The sequence below is a fragment of the Oryzias melastigma genome, linkage group LG13, assembly GCF_002922805.2.
Source record: "Oryzias melastigma strain HK-1 linkage group LG13, ASM292280v2, whole genome shotgun sequence".
Lineage (NCBI taxonomy): Eukaryota > Metazoa > Chordata > Actinopteri > Beloniformes > Adrianichthyidae > Oryzias > Oryzias melastigma.
This window is the reverse complement of record NC_050524.1, coordinates 4,029,427-4,046,043: the sequence shown is the minus strand read 5'-3', so window position 1 is coordinate 4,046,043 and position 16,617 is coordinate 4,029,427. Positions and strand designations below refer to the sequence as shown.

Genomic DNA, 16,617 nt, shown 5'->3' with positions numbered 1-16,617 from the left:
AGTATTCTGATTATGAACCTTTTAAGATAAATTTGCATTTCTAGTTTTTAATTTATCATCATTATTCTTTTAGAAAGGTTTAGTTGTTAGTTGTTTAGTTCTGTAATAAGGACAAATTTAGGTTCATTAATAAACTAAAGAGTTTTTCTAAAGCGTCCAGACTCCAGTCCAGATTGTGGATTCTCTCTTTTGTTTTTTTAAACTCTTTGACTGAAGACTTCCATAAACTTTTATTCTGTTTTATTCTCCTGTTTTAACGTCCTTTCTTTTCTGTCTTCTTTAACTCAGACGACAGCAAGCGGCCTCCGAAAGCCCCGACATTTGGAGACTTCCTGTCCCAGGGCAGGACGCAGGGATCCCGGGGGGAGCGTGGCCGAGGGCGGGGCCGCGGACAGAAGCAGAACTACAGGTGTGTTTGGGATTTGGTTATTGGTCCATTTCAGAGAAGATTCCAGGTTTCTGTTTAAAAAAAAACAAAAAAACAATAAACTGTCTCAGTTTTCAATAAAAAAAATGTTGCTTAAATAATCCAAAGATTTAAATAAATCCTGGATAAAAATTATTGAGTTTGCTACAAATAGAGAAATAAAATAAATAGAATGTGTGCTTAAGAAAAATGTTTTTGTTGATGTCGTCTGACTTGACGCTCTGGATTCTGTTGACAGCATGCATGACGACCGCTGGGAGGAAGACAAGGAGGAAGAGGAGGAGAAGAAGAAAAGAGAGGAGAGGCCAAAGAAGAAGGAGGAGAAACAAACTCCTCCCACTCCGCAGAAGGTGGAGAGAAATTCTTTAAATGGTGTCATGTTAGCATCATGTTAGCATCACGTTAGCGTTAACTTCAGAGTTTAAATCTGTCCCATGATGCTTTGCTTCTCTTTTTGAGTTCTTTTGGAGTTCTGATCTCGTGTTGTTTTTAGGCGGAGGAGAAGAATGATGGAGAAGCGGGTGAAGACGACGAGGACGAGTGGGAGGATGCTAGCGATGAAGAGGAAGACGAGGATGCGGCACAGAAAAGAAGCGGCTCGGAATGGGTTGCCGGGGGCGGCGGGAAGAAGGATTCTGGGAACAGCAAAGGCAGCTCGCCGGCGTCGCCACAGGCAAGATCGCGACCAGCGTCAGCCGGAAACCCCAAAGAGCAGCGCACGCCGCGCCCCAAGGTCCACATCCCCTCCCCCGCCGCCGCTCAGGAGCCCACCGAAGGAGCCAAACCCCTCAGCCCCTTCGACCCGCTGGAGGGTCACCAGCCTGTGTCGGACTGGGGGGAGGAGATGGAGATGGTGTCGCCCCGGTGCATCATGGGAAACGAGAGCCCGCTGAAGCCTCTGAGCGCCGAATCCAGCCCGCCGAAGAAGAGTGAGCCGGAGGAGGGGCTCCGAGACGCCGATGAGCCCACTGAGCCGCAGAGGGCGGAGCCAACAGGTAACTTGTTTTAGTCAAATGGTGGATCTGTGTGCCGTAACCTAGCAACCAGTCTGATCACAGTTTTACAGGAAATGATGGAGGAAAAGTTCTTTCTATTTTTACTTTTCCTTTTGCTGTAATTTAGTTCATTAACAGTCAAACAAGATTTTCATTCATAAAAACTCCACAGAGAAACCTAAAAACTCCCAGAATTCCATAGGGGATGCTGTTTTGAGGATTTCAAAATAAAAGTTTTACAAATGTGTCAAGTTTTAGGATGGTGAAGTGGATCCTTTAAAGTCCAAATGTGGACAAACTGAACCTTAAACAAAGTTCTGCTGAAGCTCTAGTTGGAGTTCATGCTGGTGTGTGAACACATTCTTACGGGTTATTGAAGATTAAAACAAACAAAAAAAGAACTACCTGGTTCCAAAAACATTTTAGTTACTAAAGGGAACTAAAATAAATAATTTTCACTGAATTATTTTTGTTAAATTTACTTTCTTATCATGTTCAATAATTATTTTAATATTCTAAGCTCTTACTTTGAAATTCTATCTTTTATTTTTTTGTAAATAGTTCGAATTTTTGCAACTTTTTAAATAACATTACAGATAATCAGCAAATATGTTTTAACAATGGCATCAATTAAGTTTTGAACGACTTTTTCTTCTTTCTGCTCAGGATTGATTTAGCTTTAAAACACGGTGAAAATTTCGCTCGTTTTTCTTGTCCTTCCTGTTTTCCTCGACTCTCCTCATCTTATTCATTCTCCTCCTCAGCTGCTCCTCCTTCTGCTCCTTTAGTGGAAAGTACTCCCCAGACTGTGACAGTCTCAGAACCAGAACCAGAACCTGAGGCGGTCATCCCAGAGTCCCACCCCAATTTGTCTTCTGACTCCGCCCCCTCAGTGGTCACAGAGGACCAGGATGCACCTGTTCAGCCACAAGGTGAACAACCAGAAAAATCTGACACCAGTTTTTATAGTTAAACAAAAAAAAGATTATTATGATTCAAAAAAATATGTAGGATCAAACATGCATGAAATTTGTGAATTGTTTTGAATTTTGAATCTAATGTAAAGAAAAAAAAGAAAAAAATCAAAACTTTATTTTTTTTTTTAGCTTCTTTCAAATTAAAGAGTTTTAATTGTATTAAAACGTGAAATGTGAAAGAAAACACATTAAGATGAATCTAAAGAAAACAACATGTTTTATTTTGAAACAAACAAACAAACAAACAAACAAACAAACAAACAAACCGCTGCATCAGTCTGATCTGAGGACATCCTTAAATGTATTTAAGATTCATTACATCTTATGGTGAGACTCTGGGTTTAATGATGTTTTCTTTAGTTTTTTGCTTAGGAACAAACAAAACCTGCAAGAAAAAGGAAAAAAAAGTGAGAGATAAAAAAGTGCCATACTATTTATCAATTTTTTTTTTTACTTTTTAGATTTTTGAAACACTTTTTGACATGTCTTGATTTGATTTTGAACACATTTTTTATTCAAATCAAATCAAACTCCCATCCTTCATCTGTCTTAATTTTTCAAACTAAAGTAAACAAAAGAAACAAACTCATCCAATCACTTTTTTGGTTCTGGGTCAACGCTGATGCTTGACCCTGTAACATGTATAATCACTCCTGGATTCTTGTAATGTTTGTAATTTAAAATGTTATAAACTAAAATATGATAACTATGTAGAAATGTAAGTAAAAGGTGAATCAATATAGAGGTGGGGTTATTAAATTAGCTTCTTCCCACTAACTTTTTAAGCAATTAAATCAACTTTATTTGATAAACTTAACATTTAATGAATTCAATGTGTCATGTACTGCATATATAAGTACAAATATGTGTATTTATGAGTAATTATAATGGTATCATTTACATGAGTGAATGTGTATATATATATTTTTTTTTACAATTTTCCAATCAAGTCACAATGAATCATCCAAAGTTTGATATATATCTTTTTTTGTCTTCTTTGATATTTTTTGCTTTGATTGCTTGAAATAAATCAACTCCAATCATCTGCATTAAATATAAAACAGCATTTGTTTAAAATAAGAACAAATCAACATCATATTTTTGTAATCTACACCAGACTGGGAACTTTTCTTTATTTGATCAAATATTTTCTTTTCTGTCTTGATGGTTTTCCAAAACGGTATTGATCGATTTGACTTTTTGCTCGCCGTCCGACAGAGGACCGACCCGACTCCCCCTCTGACCTCCCTGAGGCCGAGCAGAACCCCCCCGATCTGCCAGCAGAGGTAGAGCACGCCGCAGCGCCCGGAGAGACCGACGGCGCCCCAGAAGCAGCAGAGGCGGCGCCGGCTTCAGAGCAGACGTCTTCAGGTGTGACCTCGCTCTCTGTCCTCCTTCCTGGTTAGAGCTCCGCCCTCTTAGGATGTTGATAGACCACGCCTCCTCCTCTGAGCTTCCTCCTCTTGTTTCTTTCTTCATGGTGTAAAGACTTCATTTTTTTTCCTCTTTTATGAGGAAAATCTGCAGCCTTTTAGGCCCTCAGGAGGAATTATTTAAGGTTTTGAGCGCCATTTTCCAGAGTTCCAGCTGACAAACGCTGAGAGAAATCACCAGGCGTTTACTTCCTCAGCTCCCGTGTCCGACGGGAAGCAGAAAGCGTGAAAAACGACATGTGACTCTGTCTCCTGTGTGAAGGCAAAGCACTCGATGGTTTTCATCAACCATTAGTCTGCACGTCCTCAGTCGCTCCTAATGTTTCTGTGGTTTCAGCTGAGAGAACGAACCGCAGCCTCATCGCCGTCGTCTCTGCAGCCACTTAGGAAGGATTTTAGTTCATCAACGAGCTTTTAGTTTGAAGGTCTCGAATGACAGGAAGATCAAACCGTAAAAACTTAATGAACCATCAATTCCCTTTAATGCATAAACAGTGTTTTCTAAAGAACTTTTTCAAAGCTCCATCTGCTCAGTTTATGGATTGAGATTTATAATAAAAACAACAATAATCTGGTAGATCATATAACTATCTAAAAAATATTTACCTCCTTCCTCCGTTTTTACTTTACTCTTAACATATTTATCTAAACAAAATTATTCTTTTAAAAAAATAATTCTAAGACGTCCAAAATATTTTCAAAGGCAGCTTTCTATTATTTCATTTCTTTAGGTGAATTAAACTGCATTATTTTTTAAGTATTTGCCCCCTATCCTGTAAGATTGTTGTTTCCTGATCCTGAAAAGTGGGACGTTTCTGTTTCACTTCTCTGTCTGAAAGATTTCTCATTCAGACAAAAAGGAATATTTCCCTTTGCTTCAAGTCCGGGATCAGCGTCTCCATCAGGTTCAACTCCAGACTTTCTTTAGTTATAGTTTCTTTGGATCCTAGTTCTTCTACAAACCCAAATGTTTTTAGGACACGGATCTGCAACCTTTGACAGTAAAAGAGCCGTTTAGGCTCGTTTTCTGCTGATCAAAACATAGTACGAGCCACAGTCTTATTTTAGTACTGCTGTGCATTTTTTACAATTTCTTTTTTAATAATTATTATGAATTATGCTTCTTCTTGGCTTGAATAAAAACAGAAATGTAAAAAGGAACTATCATTTTCTCCACATGTGACATTTTGACAGAAGCTCATATGAATTCCTTTCAAGATAAAGGTGCCTTGTGTCAGACTGGGTCTGTTTAGTAGTTGTTTAGTATTTGAAGTCTGTGTAATCTGGAGGATGAATCGAGCAAACAAGACCTCTTCAAGTCAGCAGGGATGTTAAAACATTTACAAAGTTTGTCATTTGTGTGCACCTCAGCCATAAATGTATAGACTTAATTAATCTAAATTAAACAAATGCTAATTTAGTAACCCTTTCTTGAAAAATAAATACTATTATTTTATTTTTCTTTAACCAGAGAGCCACCACGGAGAGGTTAAAGAGCCACAAGTGGCTCCGAAGCTGCAGGGTGCAGACCTCTGCTCTAGAGTGTTGGAAGACAAAATCTCTTAATGGTTTGAGGCTGGAGATACAGCCTCAAACCATCCCCTTTTTGCTGCCATACTGTTCTTTGTTTGAGTCCAAATGTAATGGAACGCAAATCTGTTCCAAATGTGTCTGAAGGTTTTGGGGATGATCGAGATGTTTCCATCTTGTTTTATTCAGGCGTGTTGTTTTCTGGCTGGACTGATCCATTTTGTCTCTTTCCGATAGTTGAATTGTGAACTTTGACTTTTAAAGGTGAACTCCATTCTTTCCTCCATCTTCTCCCTCAATGACCTCCTGGAGGAGCTGATCAAAGGGAAGTTCCCAGCGAGTCATATCTGGGTTCACTTGCAGATGAACTCTGGTGCGGTTCACTCTGGTGAACTACTGAGTGCAATGAAGCCAAAAAAAATTAGTATTTGCTGTGAAACGTCTTGTGGGTGGAGGCGGTGCAGTTTGTCGGTTTAACCTTTTATTTTATTTATTTAAAAAAAACTATTTAGGGAGGATGCTAAGACTTAATTTATTCAGAACTCCTTCCATTGGGGGGGGGGGTGTGTGTTTTTATTTCATATTCAAAATAAACCAGTTTTGAACTTTTTTTTAACTTGTAAGAAACCATTTTCGTTTTTTTATTTTCTCTGTGAAATTTTGTGTTTTATTGTGAAAATCTGTGTCTGGATGGCTGAACAGCCCCGACTCCTCAGCTGAGCGTCGACAGCTGCCTGCAGCTTCCCGCCGGTCCTCTGGCTCCAGTTTGCACCTCTTATGACTCATTTGCTTCAGATGAGCTCATCCGTGCTCACGAGCGTGCACGTGTAATGGGTGCGCTGTTGTCTGGAAAGGAGGGGAGTCGGAGGCGCGGTGAAGCTTTTAAGCGGTTTTTCTTTCCGAGGAAATGAGCTGCAGGATGGAGGATGGATGGTGGAGCAGATAGAAGTCTGATTGAATTAAACTGTTTCTGAGAATCTGATGACGGCGAGGAGCTACCAGAGTCTACGACCAAACCGGAAGCTGCAAAACTCACATTTAAAAACATAAAATAAGACGTTTTTTTTCAGGATCTAAACTCCCACATTCCTCACCTGATGCACAGAATTATAAAAAAAATGAAATGTTTTTCTGTGTTTCCATCAACAGACTGAAGCCAGATCCAGATTCCCTCCAAAAAGGATGAAGATGAGAGGTCATCCCGTTTCTGAACAAATGATTTGAACCATCCAGAGGAAGAGGAGGAGCATGTCCCTCATGGACCTGCATCTTCCTCACTTCTCTTTCACAACAAAAGCACCAAACTGAACTTCTGGTTTTGGTTTCACCGCCGGTTCTTCTGCAGGATGAAGATCGACAATAACATTTTTATTTTAATCATGTTTTCTTTTCTATTTCATGGATGAATTGAGCTGCGTGAGCATCAGCCGAGCAGGATCTTTGTGAGAAGCTCGCGATGAATCTTCTCAAAAACTCAATCATGTTGTTAGTTTTACGATTGACTGGTTTTTGCAGAAACAGCAGATGGAAATCTGGATCTGCATCACATTTTGTTGATCAGAGCGAGGGTTTGGAGGAACCTCCTCTCCACTTCAGGACTCTGAATGACAGCTGTCTCATTTTATATTGAGTTTCATCCTAAAAACCGCCTCATGTGTTTCACTCTGAATCACGTTCTCTGAAAATCCTCCTAAAGCCGTGAGGATTCAGATGCAAACACATCTGTCTCATAACATCAGTGTTTCTTCATTTGAAAAAGACTTTATTGTACTTTAAAGTATTGTTTTTACAGAAAATCTATGTTTTTTTTCAGTTTTCTCCATGAATTTCTCTGTTGTTTTTAAGTGGGAGCTCTGTTTCCTGTGCGGAGTGAAGGCGTCACTCGGGTTTGTTTAAAGAATCAACGGGGTTGCTTTAATGTCTCTAAGCTGTAGATCTGAAGAAAAAAACAAATGCATTTATGCTGAATAAACTACAGGATGTAACGTTGTTTTTCTTCTGTAGGTTTGATTCCTGTTTATTTTTTTTATTTGAAAAACTTGTACAAAACTTTGTGTCAAAAATGCCAAAAAACAGTTTGTAAATGTAGTTTTTGTGGTTAAAGATATTCAAGTTATAAACTGACCAATCAGATGCCTCAATAAAAGTAGGCGGAGCCTGCTGGCCCTCAACTTCTAAACATTTGACAGATTTCATGTAGCCACTTTCAAATGGTAGGGATGTGGTTCACAAATGAGCTATCTCCTGATTGGCGAGAGTGGTTGTCATAGAAACATTAACTCAAGTCCGATTTGGACCAATCACTGCTTAGTGACGGTCCTCCAATGTGGTGGTGTCCAATCGCAAAATAAAAAAAAAAGGTGAATTGATAACACTCACTCTAGTTATCGGTCAGCGATTGGACTTGCTGTTGCCATGGCAACCAAACCTTAAACTTTTTTTTTTATTCCTTATTTGCTTGTTTTTCTACTAATTTTGAAAAAAAGGGATTACCTTTTAGGTATAAAAGACTGAAAAAATGTAACAGATTTGGCATTAGGTTATTCGGTTTCTCTTGTAATGGAACAAAATTTCCTCTTTGCTGATGATTTGGTCCTTGACTTCACCCCCTTTTCACCGTATCCATAGTAACCACAAAAATTCGTAACAAAATTTGCTTCCTGTCCACTTTGGCTCTAAGCTGGCTACGATCAAATTTTGAGATTTTTAAAATGATCGGTATGTGTACTTTTGTTTTATATAAGTTTTTGCAAAAAAAAAGTTTTAGGCTTGCACTTTAAAAAAAAATTATCACAAATAATTCTCTTTTTTTGGGGGGGGTAGAAAAGATAAAAACAGGAAATGTAAAATATCTCCATATAATTCTAACATCTTGAGCACGTGATTAGAAATCACACATTCATGTAGATATAAATCTAAAGTGGCCCCTTGGACACTCATTCTGACACAAAGGTTAACGTTTTTTAAAAGATCTGCCTCAGACCGGAAGTTGAAATCAGTTTTCGGTGACTGAAGACTTTTCTTCTCTTCTGCTGCGGGACGTTTCTCTCAAACTGCGACCCAATCGTTGGATGTTGCATCTTCTCTGCTCCTCCTCGCTTGAAGCTACGGGAAATCACAAAAAAGAAACGCAGAGTCATTCCGGAAATGGGACACTTTGTCCTTCAAAATAAAGCATAGCCAAACAATAATTTCTGTTTCAATTTTGTTGTATTGTTGGATTTAATGGGTTGCTAAATGTGGGTGAACAGAGAGGTTTTATCTATTAATAATATATGAGCAGCAATTAGGAGAAATTATGGTTTTACGATGATCCCATGGGGTTAAAAATGTCCACTTAAAAGCCTTTTCTGTGCCACATGCCGCATAGTTTAGTGTAGAATGTTTTTTTTTTGGACTAGTTTACTCTTTAAGATGCTATATATTCACAGTCCCAATTTCCCAACAAGAAATATATATTTAAATATTCATTTAGCAATTTTTGGACATTAGACACAATAAAAACCAGGTGAGACTTTACAGAGACAGAATGATTTAACATTGTTATAGATGCCTTTGAAAAAACACCTTGGAATTTTTAACCTTTAAATTAAGTGTATTTTATTTTAAAAAAGCAACAATTTCTATTGCTGCAACTATTTAAATAAATTTATTTTAAACGAGTTTTCATTTTAAAAATTACCTTTAAGAAAACGAATTTGCATCCCTGAAGTCAATATATTATTTCCTGTTATCAGAACTTTGTTAGTATGAATCTGTCCTGACAAGATTTCAATACAATTTAAGTCATTTTTCATCTAAAAACACTGTCACTAATGGGAAAATATTGTGGTTTAAAACCGTTTTTGTTTTTATTTGTTTAAATAAAAGATAGGAGTTCTAATTTAAGCAAATTATTAAACAGATATTAAATATCTTTCACATTAAAATATATATATAATTTCGAAACTTTTTTCTATTTAGAAAGGAAAAATGTTTGAAAATTACTATTATTTTGACTGCTTTATTTTGAAAATCAGCACCGGAAACGGTCCCCCAGCGTTTCCGTTACTTGACAGTGGTCCCGTCTATCTGGTGCCTGGAAAGCGCCGCAGAGTTCACTCCGTCAGGTACGCAGGAGGCTCGCGGAGGTCAGAGTCCCGGTGTCCTGCGGCTCTACAGCGGAGGAATCCTGCGGGATCGGAGCTGCTGCTCTGCGGTGATTCGCCGCTCCTCCCCGCAGCGGAGACGCGTCCCCGTCCGGACTCAGATGAGCAGACTTCCCGCCGCGGAGCAGAAGATTCCAGCGCTCCGTCCGAGATGAAAGCGGTGGGCAGGCAGAGCAACTCTACGGTGGAGAAGATGAGCGCGGAGCGGAGGCCGAGCTATCCCGGAGAGCTGCTGCGGGCCAAGCACGCCAACATGTCCACTAAGATCTGGGTGAAAGTGGCCATGGCCATCGCTTATTTCCTCTGCGTGTCCGTGGCCGCCTTCATCCTGGTCATCTACTACACTTTCTTCTGGATGGAGTGGAGCTGCAACAACAGCACCTTGCCAAACTGCACCAGGCTTTCGGGATAGGGACTCAGGTGACCTGACGGGGGCTCAGAGAAGGATGGAGGGGGTGGAGGAGGAGCAGCAGTGTTCCGCATGCGGGGCTCAGGTGGAGGTCTTTCTCTCATTATCCAAACATCCCCTCTTTGGCAGAGCTCCAAAACCAAGAGAAGTTTCTCCTTCGGTGCTCAAAGCGAAGTCTGGGTGATGAAGCCCCCCCAGGACATTTTCTAGGCCACCCGGATCTTGTGGTTTCTCCCAAAGAGCCTCGCTCTCCCATTGAGATTTTTAAGATTGATTCTGCATCTTTACAATTGTTTGTTTGGCTGATTTTTCAGACGCAACTCTTTTATTTGACAGATTGCTATTAAAAAATCTGCATGAACGCCTCCAAAAATATCCTGGTCTGAGCGGACGTCTTCCCAACAAGAAAAGCTAGATCATTTATCCACTCATGCTCCGATTTTTTCCTTCTGAGACTGTTTTCCTTCTGAAAACTTCCGAGACCCAATAATCTGCCATGAGGGACCTCTTTCTAAACGACCTCCAAATGGATTAACTGAGATTTAAAGACACCACCCCCATGAGAAAAGTCTTCACATCAAAAGTAACGTATCCTTGAAAGAGCACACAAATCTCATGTAACCAACAGTCTACCCTGAGGGACGCCTCCAGGTAACAATTATCAAGATTGAGAGAACACTAAATGCTGAACTGAACTTTGTATTTTTAGGAAGAATTAACACAACTCTAGTGTGCGACCATAAAACTAACTGAGCTCTCTAAAAAAAGTAATTGGACCCAGCTAGACCCAATAATCCACCATGAGGAACACCAACTAGGATGGAAGCTCTTCTTTAGAACTTGGGTTCTCAGTGATCTGCGTTTGGACACCTTAGTAAAATCTGAACAGCCTTAAATCCAGTCTTCCTGAACTCGTAAAAACCTCTTTGACTTAAATTAAAAAATGTCAGAAAATTCTAAATCAGCATCTTTACCCCATTGGGTCTCTTGGTTCTGAAACCAGAATTTCACCTTCAACTGGTTCATTTTAGATCTTAAGCTACGTTGACAACGAACATTTGATGTGTGTTCAAGAACTTTCCATTCTTGAACGTGGTGTTCACACTGGACCACCGCTACTTGACTCTTGACGGTTGGCACTTTCATGAATTGAAAGCCATTCATTAATCACTACCTAACCTGAGTGCGTTCAATATGTAGAGCCTGAAATTGGTCTTAAAAAGTGCATAGCAAACACAAGAGTTTTGAATGCGGAAGCCCAAAGCACGGATACATATGTGTTTACGTAGGCCCAATTTGAATTACCTCCCCACCCCTACAGCGTCTCCCTACTCCTACATTTATCCCTCTAGATATGGATAAAAAAGTGTCTTAAAATTTGAACGTTAATTCTGTTATCAATAGTCATCTACGTTAGCTTATAGCTGCTAGCCAGACCCGGCCCTGGGCTGCAAAAAGTGAAATTGATGACTGAGCTTGGGCTAGAACCGGGTTACTGTTCATTTGAAAGCAAGCGCACTAACTGACCGTCCCATTGATCAGCCAGTATTTGGTAGGAAAGTAGGGGCATTTCAAATGTAATGGTGTTGAAAGAAAAAGACTAAATTGCTAGTTATTTATGTATTTTTTTTAACCAAAATGCACAGGGAGTTAATTTACATTTTTATACTGTTATATTTATGTTTTTTAATTATTACTTTTTTTACATGAAATAAGTGGTGCGTCAAACTGCTTAACAAAAAAAGAGAGAAAGAAAAAACGAATAAATAAACATTGTGATGTGGCACAACCTAGGCGGCCGCCTAGGTCTCCTATACACAGGGTCGGCCCTGCTGCCAGCGCTCGGAAAATGCATAAAATTGGTTTTATAACTTGAAAAAGTCACGGAAAAACCAAAAATCAATACTTACATTTAAATGTAAACGTCTGTGCTTCAGAGCACATCCAGGTGAAAAAATGTGTTTGTCCTTCACAGCAAAGCTCGAAGCAGATCACCTTACCAGCGGAGGGATAGGCCCTACGGCTCCTCCTTAAAAAAAGCACTTTTGAACACAACTACAGCTTCAAATGCCACTACAACTGGAGCAATAGTGAGAAGCTTGGAGAGGTAGGGAAGGAATTTGGATTCCGCCATAGACTTTTCATTGAAACTGGTCGCTTATACACACGTTGCTGAGTTCGGTGTAAACGTAGCTTTAAAGAGAAGACAGTTAACCCATTGAATCCCCCATTTAAAGCAGGGGTCCCCAAACTGCAGCCCCCAGTCTGGCCCTCTTCCACATTCGGCCCAGTTTCCTAGGCTAATTTGGCATTGAGCTAATATTTCAGCTACATGCTAGCTGTTTTGGCTAAATTAGACATTTTTCCACTTTTTAGGCTATTTAGCATTAAGCTAATTTTTCAGCTACGGGCTAGCTGGTATGGCTAATTTGGGCTTTTTTCAGTTTTTTTAGGCTATTTTGAAGTCTAGCTAATATTTCAGCTACATGCTAGTTGTTTTGGCTAATTTAGAATTTTTTGAGTTTTCGGCTAATTTGGCACTTCACTAATATTTTAGCTAGCTATTAGCGTTTTCAGCTGTCAGCTTCAGTGTTTTTGGATAACAATTGAAGTATCTTCAGCTATTAATCCATCGCTGGTAATGCTATATAACTAGTTTGTAAATGTTTTAGTATTACTTTTTCTGTGAAGATTATAGAAATGAATTATTTCAAATTTGGCCATGTGTGGTTCTCTGGAAAACCATAAATCCTTATGTTTAGGCTGTGATTGTTACACTTTTTCTGTTAGCCTACAAACCGACCCAGGCCCCCCATCAGAGGAGAAAACAGTTGTGTGGCCCTCACAAGAAAAAGTTTGTGGACCCCTGATTTAAAGAACCGACAGAAAACCCAACAAGACTTTTGATCCCAAAGACTCTTCATGAAACTCCTCATAGAGGAACACACCGAGATCCTTTTTATGAAGATGAACTGTAAGCCCTCCTGAAAGTGTCGAGTGCCTGAAGAAACGGTCAAGGAAGCCTAAACCTGTAGACCACAAAAAGCCCTGAACTCTTTTAGCTGAATAATCTACCCTGAGAAACACCTCCACATATCTCCACATATGAGGTAAACCTTTCCCTGGAACTCTGTAGTCTCATCAGGTTTCCCTCAATGAATCTTGAGAGCATAAAAAGCCATTAGAAGACCCCTCAACCGCCTTTCTTACCCAGCATGAAAACCCTTAAATATGTTAAAGGGCTTTGGAGCAGCGTCTGCACCCAGTTGGTCTTCCAAGTCATCTAACCCTGCTTTGGAGATGCTTTTTTTGTCCCCCATGGAGAAAGAAAAGAGATTTCCCTGGAACTTTGTAGCTTCTGGACCTTTTGAAGGTAGAGACCCTGAACCCCTAAGACCCTTTGGTTTCCTGTCGGCACATCCACAGACTTCTCTATCACGAAGGTCCTGCAGCGGTGGACTGGATCTTCTCTCCACAGCAGGATCCTTTTTGATTCAGGTATCAGGGGAACGTGGCTGCAGCGTCGCAGACGCCATCCAGGCCGTTCCCTTCAGGAGCTGCATGAACCACAGGGTGACCACCCACCGTTTTTAGAGCAAAGTTTGCCTTTCGTTGCCTCACAGAATGAGCTAAAGTAGCCGAGGCTGGTTCAGTTCGGACCACGCTGATCACCTCCTCATTTGCATAAAGCCGTAGCTACTATTAGACTGTTTCTTTACGATGTAGCCTTGAGAATCTACTGCTATGGTATAAACTATGCATTTATTCCACGGTGTGTGCGTGTTGTTATTCTGCTGTCAACATGTGAGGGGAAACAGGCGGAGATCTGGTGGCGAAGCTGCACCGGATGACGTCAATCCCACACGTTCCTGCTTTTATAGAAACGACCTCCTTTTCCTGCAGCCGCCCGACTGGATCTGTGATTCCAGCTGCAACACGAGCAGCTGCTCAGGCCTGTCGTCTGACCTGAGCGCAGACGGTTAGAGACTCAGTCCGATAAAAACTGTGTTTTTGACTTGCTCTTGTGGCCTTTTTCTCCAATCAATTTTTTATCTGTAAAAAGCATTCCCAGTGGTCAAAATAAAATAAAAAACTTCATTTTCTAGGACATAGCGCCCAGAGTTCATTAGAAATTCACCTCTGAGTTGTGGGCGGGACTGGAAATGTGGAGTAAGCCTTCTCTGACTTCCCGACATCCACTTGTTTACACTCTCTCCCGCTAGCTTACAGCCCCTCACAACCTCGACCTAACTTTAGCGGTGCAAGAAAAATGGCGAGTTATCCCGTCGTACAGTTTTGATCCAGATTCCAGCTCAGATGAACAAAACAAAGACGTTCATGGATCTATTTGTCATCACGTGAATGTATCAGAATGGAGCAGATCAGGGAGGTTTTGGTTTGTTGTAGTGGATTCTACGTCACCCCTATAGGGTTTTTTAAACTGCATTTTTGTCTCAGCTCCTCATTAACAACAACTGGAATAAATGAATACTCAGAAAGAACTGAATATCCTTAATATAAATGTCAATGGGGTCAAATCAGGATCGGCTTAAAGAGAAAACTCGAGAATATATATTGAGAAACTGAAGGAATTATTGAAATTTTGAAAAAAATAAAAACAAATATTTGAAAAATAATATCAAAAACTTGAAAAAAGATTGAAAATTTGAAGAAAAAAATGTTAAATTGAAAATTAAAAAATCAAAAACTGTTACCAATTTAAAAAAGTTTATTTGCACTTTTAACTTTCCTTTTTTCATATCTCCTTTTTGCTTTTAGTTCTCTTTTTTCAAACAAATGGGTGACGGGAAGTGGGGGTGGGCTTAGCAGCAGCAGAAATCAGAGAATTTCAAATTAAAAAAATAACCTGAAAAACGACACAGGTTTTTATTATTTCGGCTAAAAATGGTATAATAATAATTAGAAGACCACTGTAAACACTTTAAAAATACATTAAAGATGATCAGAGTGGGACTTTAAATCTGTAAACAAGGAGGGAAGCACGTAAGTGTCATGAATACATTTAAAAGTTGCTCATTTTGATCTGAAACTTCTCCAAAAAGTATCATCTTTATCCATGAGGGGCAGACTGAGTAAATAACAAAATGCGCTCAATCCTCAGCTGTAGCGGTGCATGACGCCTGCAGCCGTCGCAGCAGCCCTGCACCTCCCTGGAGTCTTCTTTCAGAAGAATAAATCTGCTCCTCCGTGTTTACTCTGAACTTGGCTGAAGATGCCTGCAGGGCTCGTGACGCCAAAGGATCTGAAATGGGTTTTAGTCCTGAATGTCTACAGCGTTCTGAAGGGGGGGTTCACACTCTGAGTGAGTCATTCGTAGCCTTCCTAGTGAGATCAAGCTTAAACTGAACCTCTTTTGTCTGCTGGCTTCTCTACAAAACTTTCATGACGGAGCAGCTGGAGAAATCTGGGTCAAACTGACTGAACTTGTCTTCTTCCTGTCCGCTGAGGTGCCTTTGAGCAAAGGCACTTAGCTGCATGTTGCTGCAGGGCAGCCAGTCAGAAGGCAGCAGGGACAGGCTGGAGACCTGCTAAAAAATAAAAGCTTTGGGTGGAAGAACCTGACATTTGGACCAAAAAAATAAAAATCCAGAAACTAGAAAACAAGAAAACTGCAGATCCTTTAAAAGCCTGAAACTTTTTTTTTGATATAAACAAATTAATAAACTGAAAATCTTTGAACATTTTTACTAAGGAAACAGTTTTTAAATATTAATAGCAATATGGTCAAATCTGCTAGCAGCTTGGAACAGGAACCCTCTTGTGCAGTCCTAAAAAATGTTTGACATCTCCATAAGTAGGTCAAAGAACAAAACCCTTCAAAATAAAAGACTGCCCAGTAAATCTTCTTAAACAGAGGATTCCAGGAAGGTGAAGGTCCAAAGAAACCAGACTCCTCCGTGTCTTCTTTTTGCTGCACTCACATTGTTCAGCAAATTGACATCAGGAAAGATTCTGGATGTTTTCATCTCTTGAACACAACTTAATCTTGACAAATCTAAGAGGTTTGATAAAAACAGGAAGCAAATCTTCTTTTAGAAAAAGCTCAAAATCCATTTTTTCAAACTTTAAAGCATCCATATTTGTAGTTTTTCTGACTTAAAAAGTGAGTCAACTCAGAGATGTTCAATAAAGTTAAACAAAAGAAAAGTGTTTTAGCCTAAAGACAAATTTTAATTGAAACTGTGCCGTCACAAAGGTCATTTTCTCAATAGTTTCCTTTTAGGTGAGAAACACTTTTACCATCTTTGGCGTCTGATGATGAGCTTAAAAAAAATGCATTTGGTTGCTATGGAAACACCTTTTAATGAGTGGAGTCCCCCCCAAAAAATGGTGGAGTGTGATCATTTAAGTAAGATTATAATCCAACTTTTGGTTGAGATCATGATAGAAAAAAATTAATCTTCAGATTAAAACAAAGTAAGTTCTTTAATTCATGTTTTAATAAAAAAAAACAAAAAACAGCACTTATATTAAAAAAGGCACTTTGTGATTATAAATCATTTGATTAATATAAAATAAAAAATATTTTTTGCTGCATTTACGTTGTGAGGCTCACAGTTACTACCTGCCATAGACTGTTTAATAAGAACTTACTAAATTTAATAAGTATAATTATATATTATATTTAATAAGATATTTAATATTTTACAATTTATTTTATAAGTATATTTAATAAA

General features: G+C 39.3%; 1 protein-coding gene across 1 annotated transcript in view; it reads left to right on the top strand.

Annotated features, from left to right (window-relative positions):
* The window catches only part of ccdc9 (coiled-coil domain containing 9), a gene marked incomplete in the record, with an annotated part of 19,141 nt that extends 11,776 nt beyond the window's left edge, over positions 1 to 7,365 (top strand). Inside the window, 6 exon segments of the mRNA XM_024277628.2 lie at positions 289 to 409; positions 666 to 777; positions 921 to 1,422; positions 2,187 to 2,354; positions 3,618 to 3,770; positions 6,512 to 7,365. Coding sequence (XP_024133396.1) covers positions 289 to 409; positions 666 to 777; positions 921 to 1,422; positions 2,187 to 2,354; positions 3,618 to 3,770; positions 6,512 to 6,516 — 1,061 coding nt within the window.
* Positions 7,366 to 16,617: the final 9,252 nt, after the last annotated feature.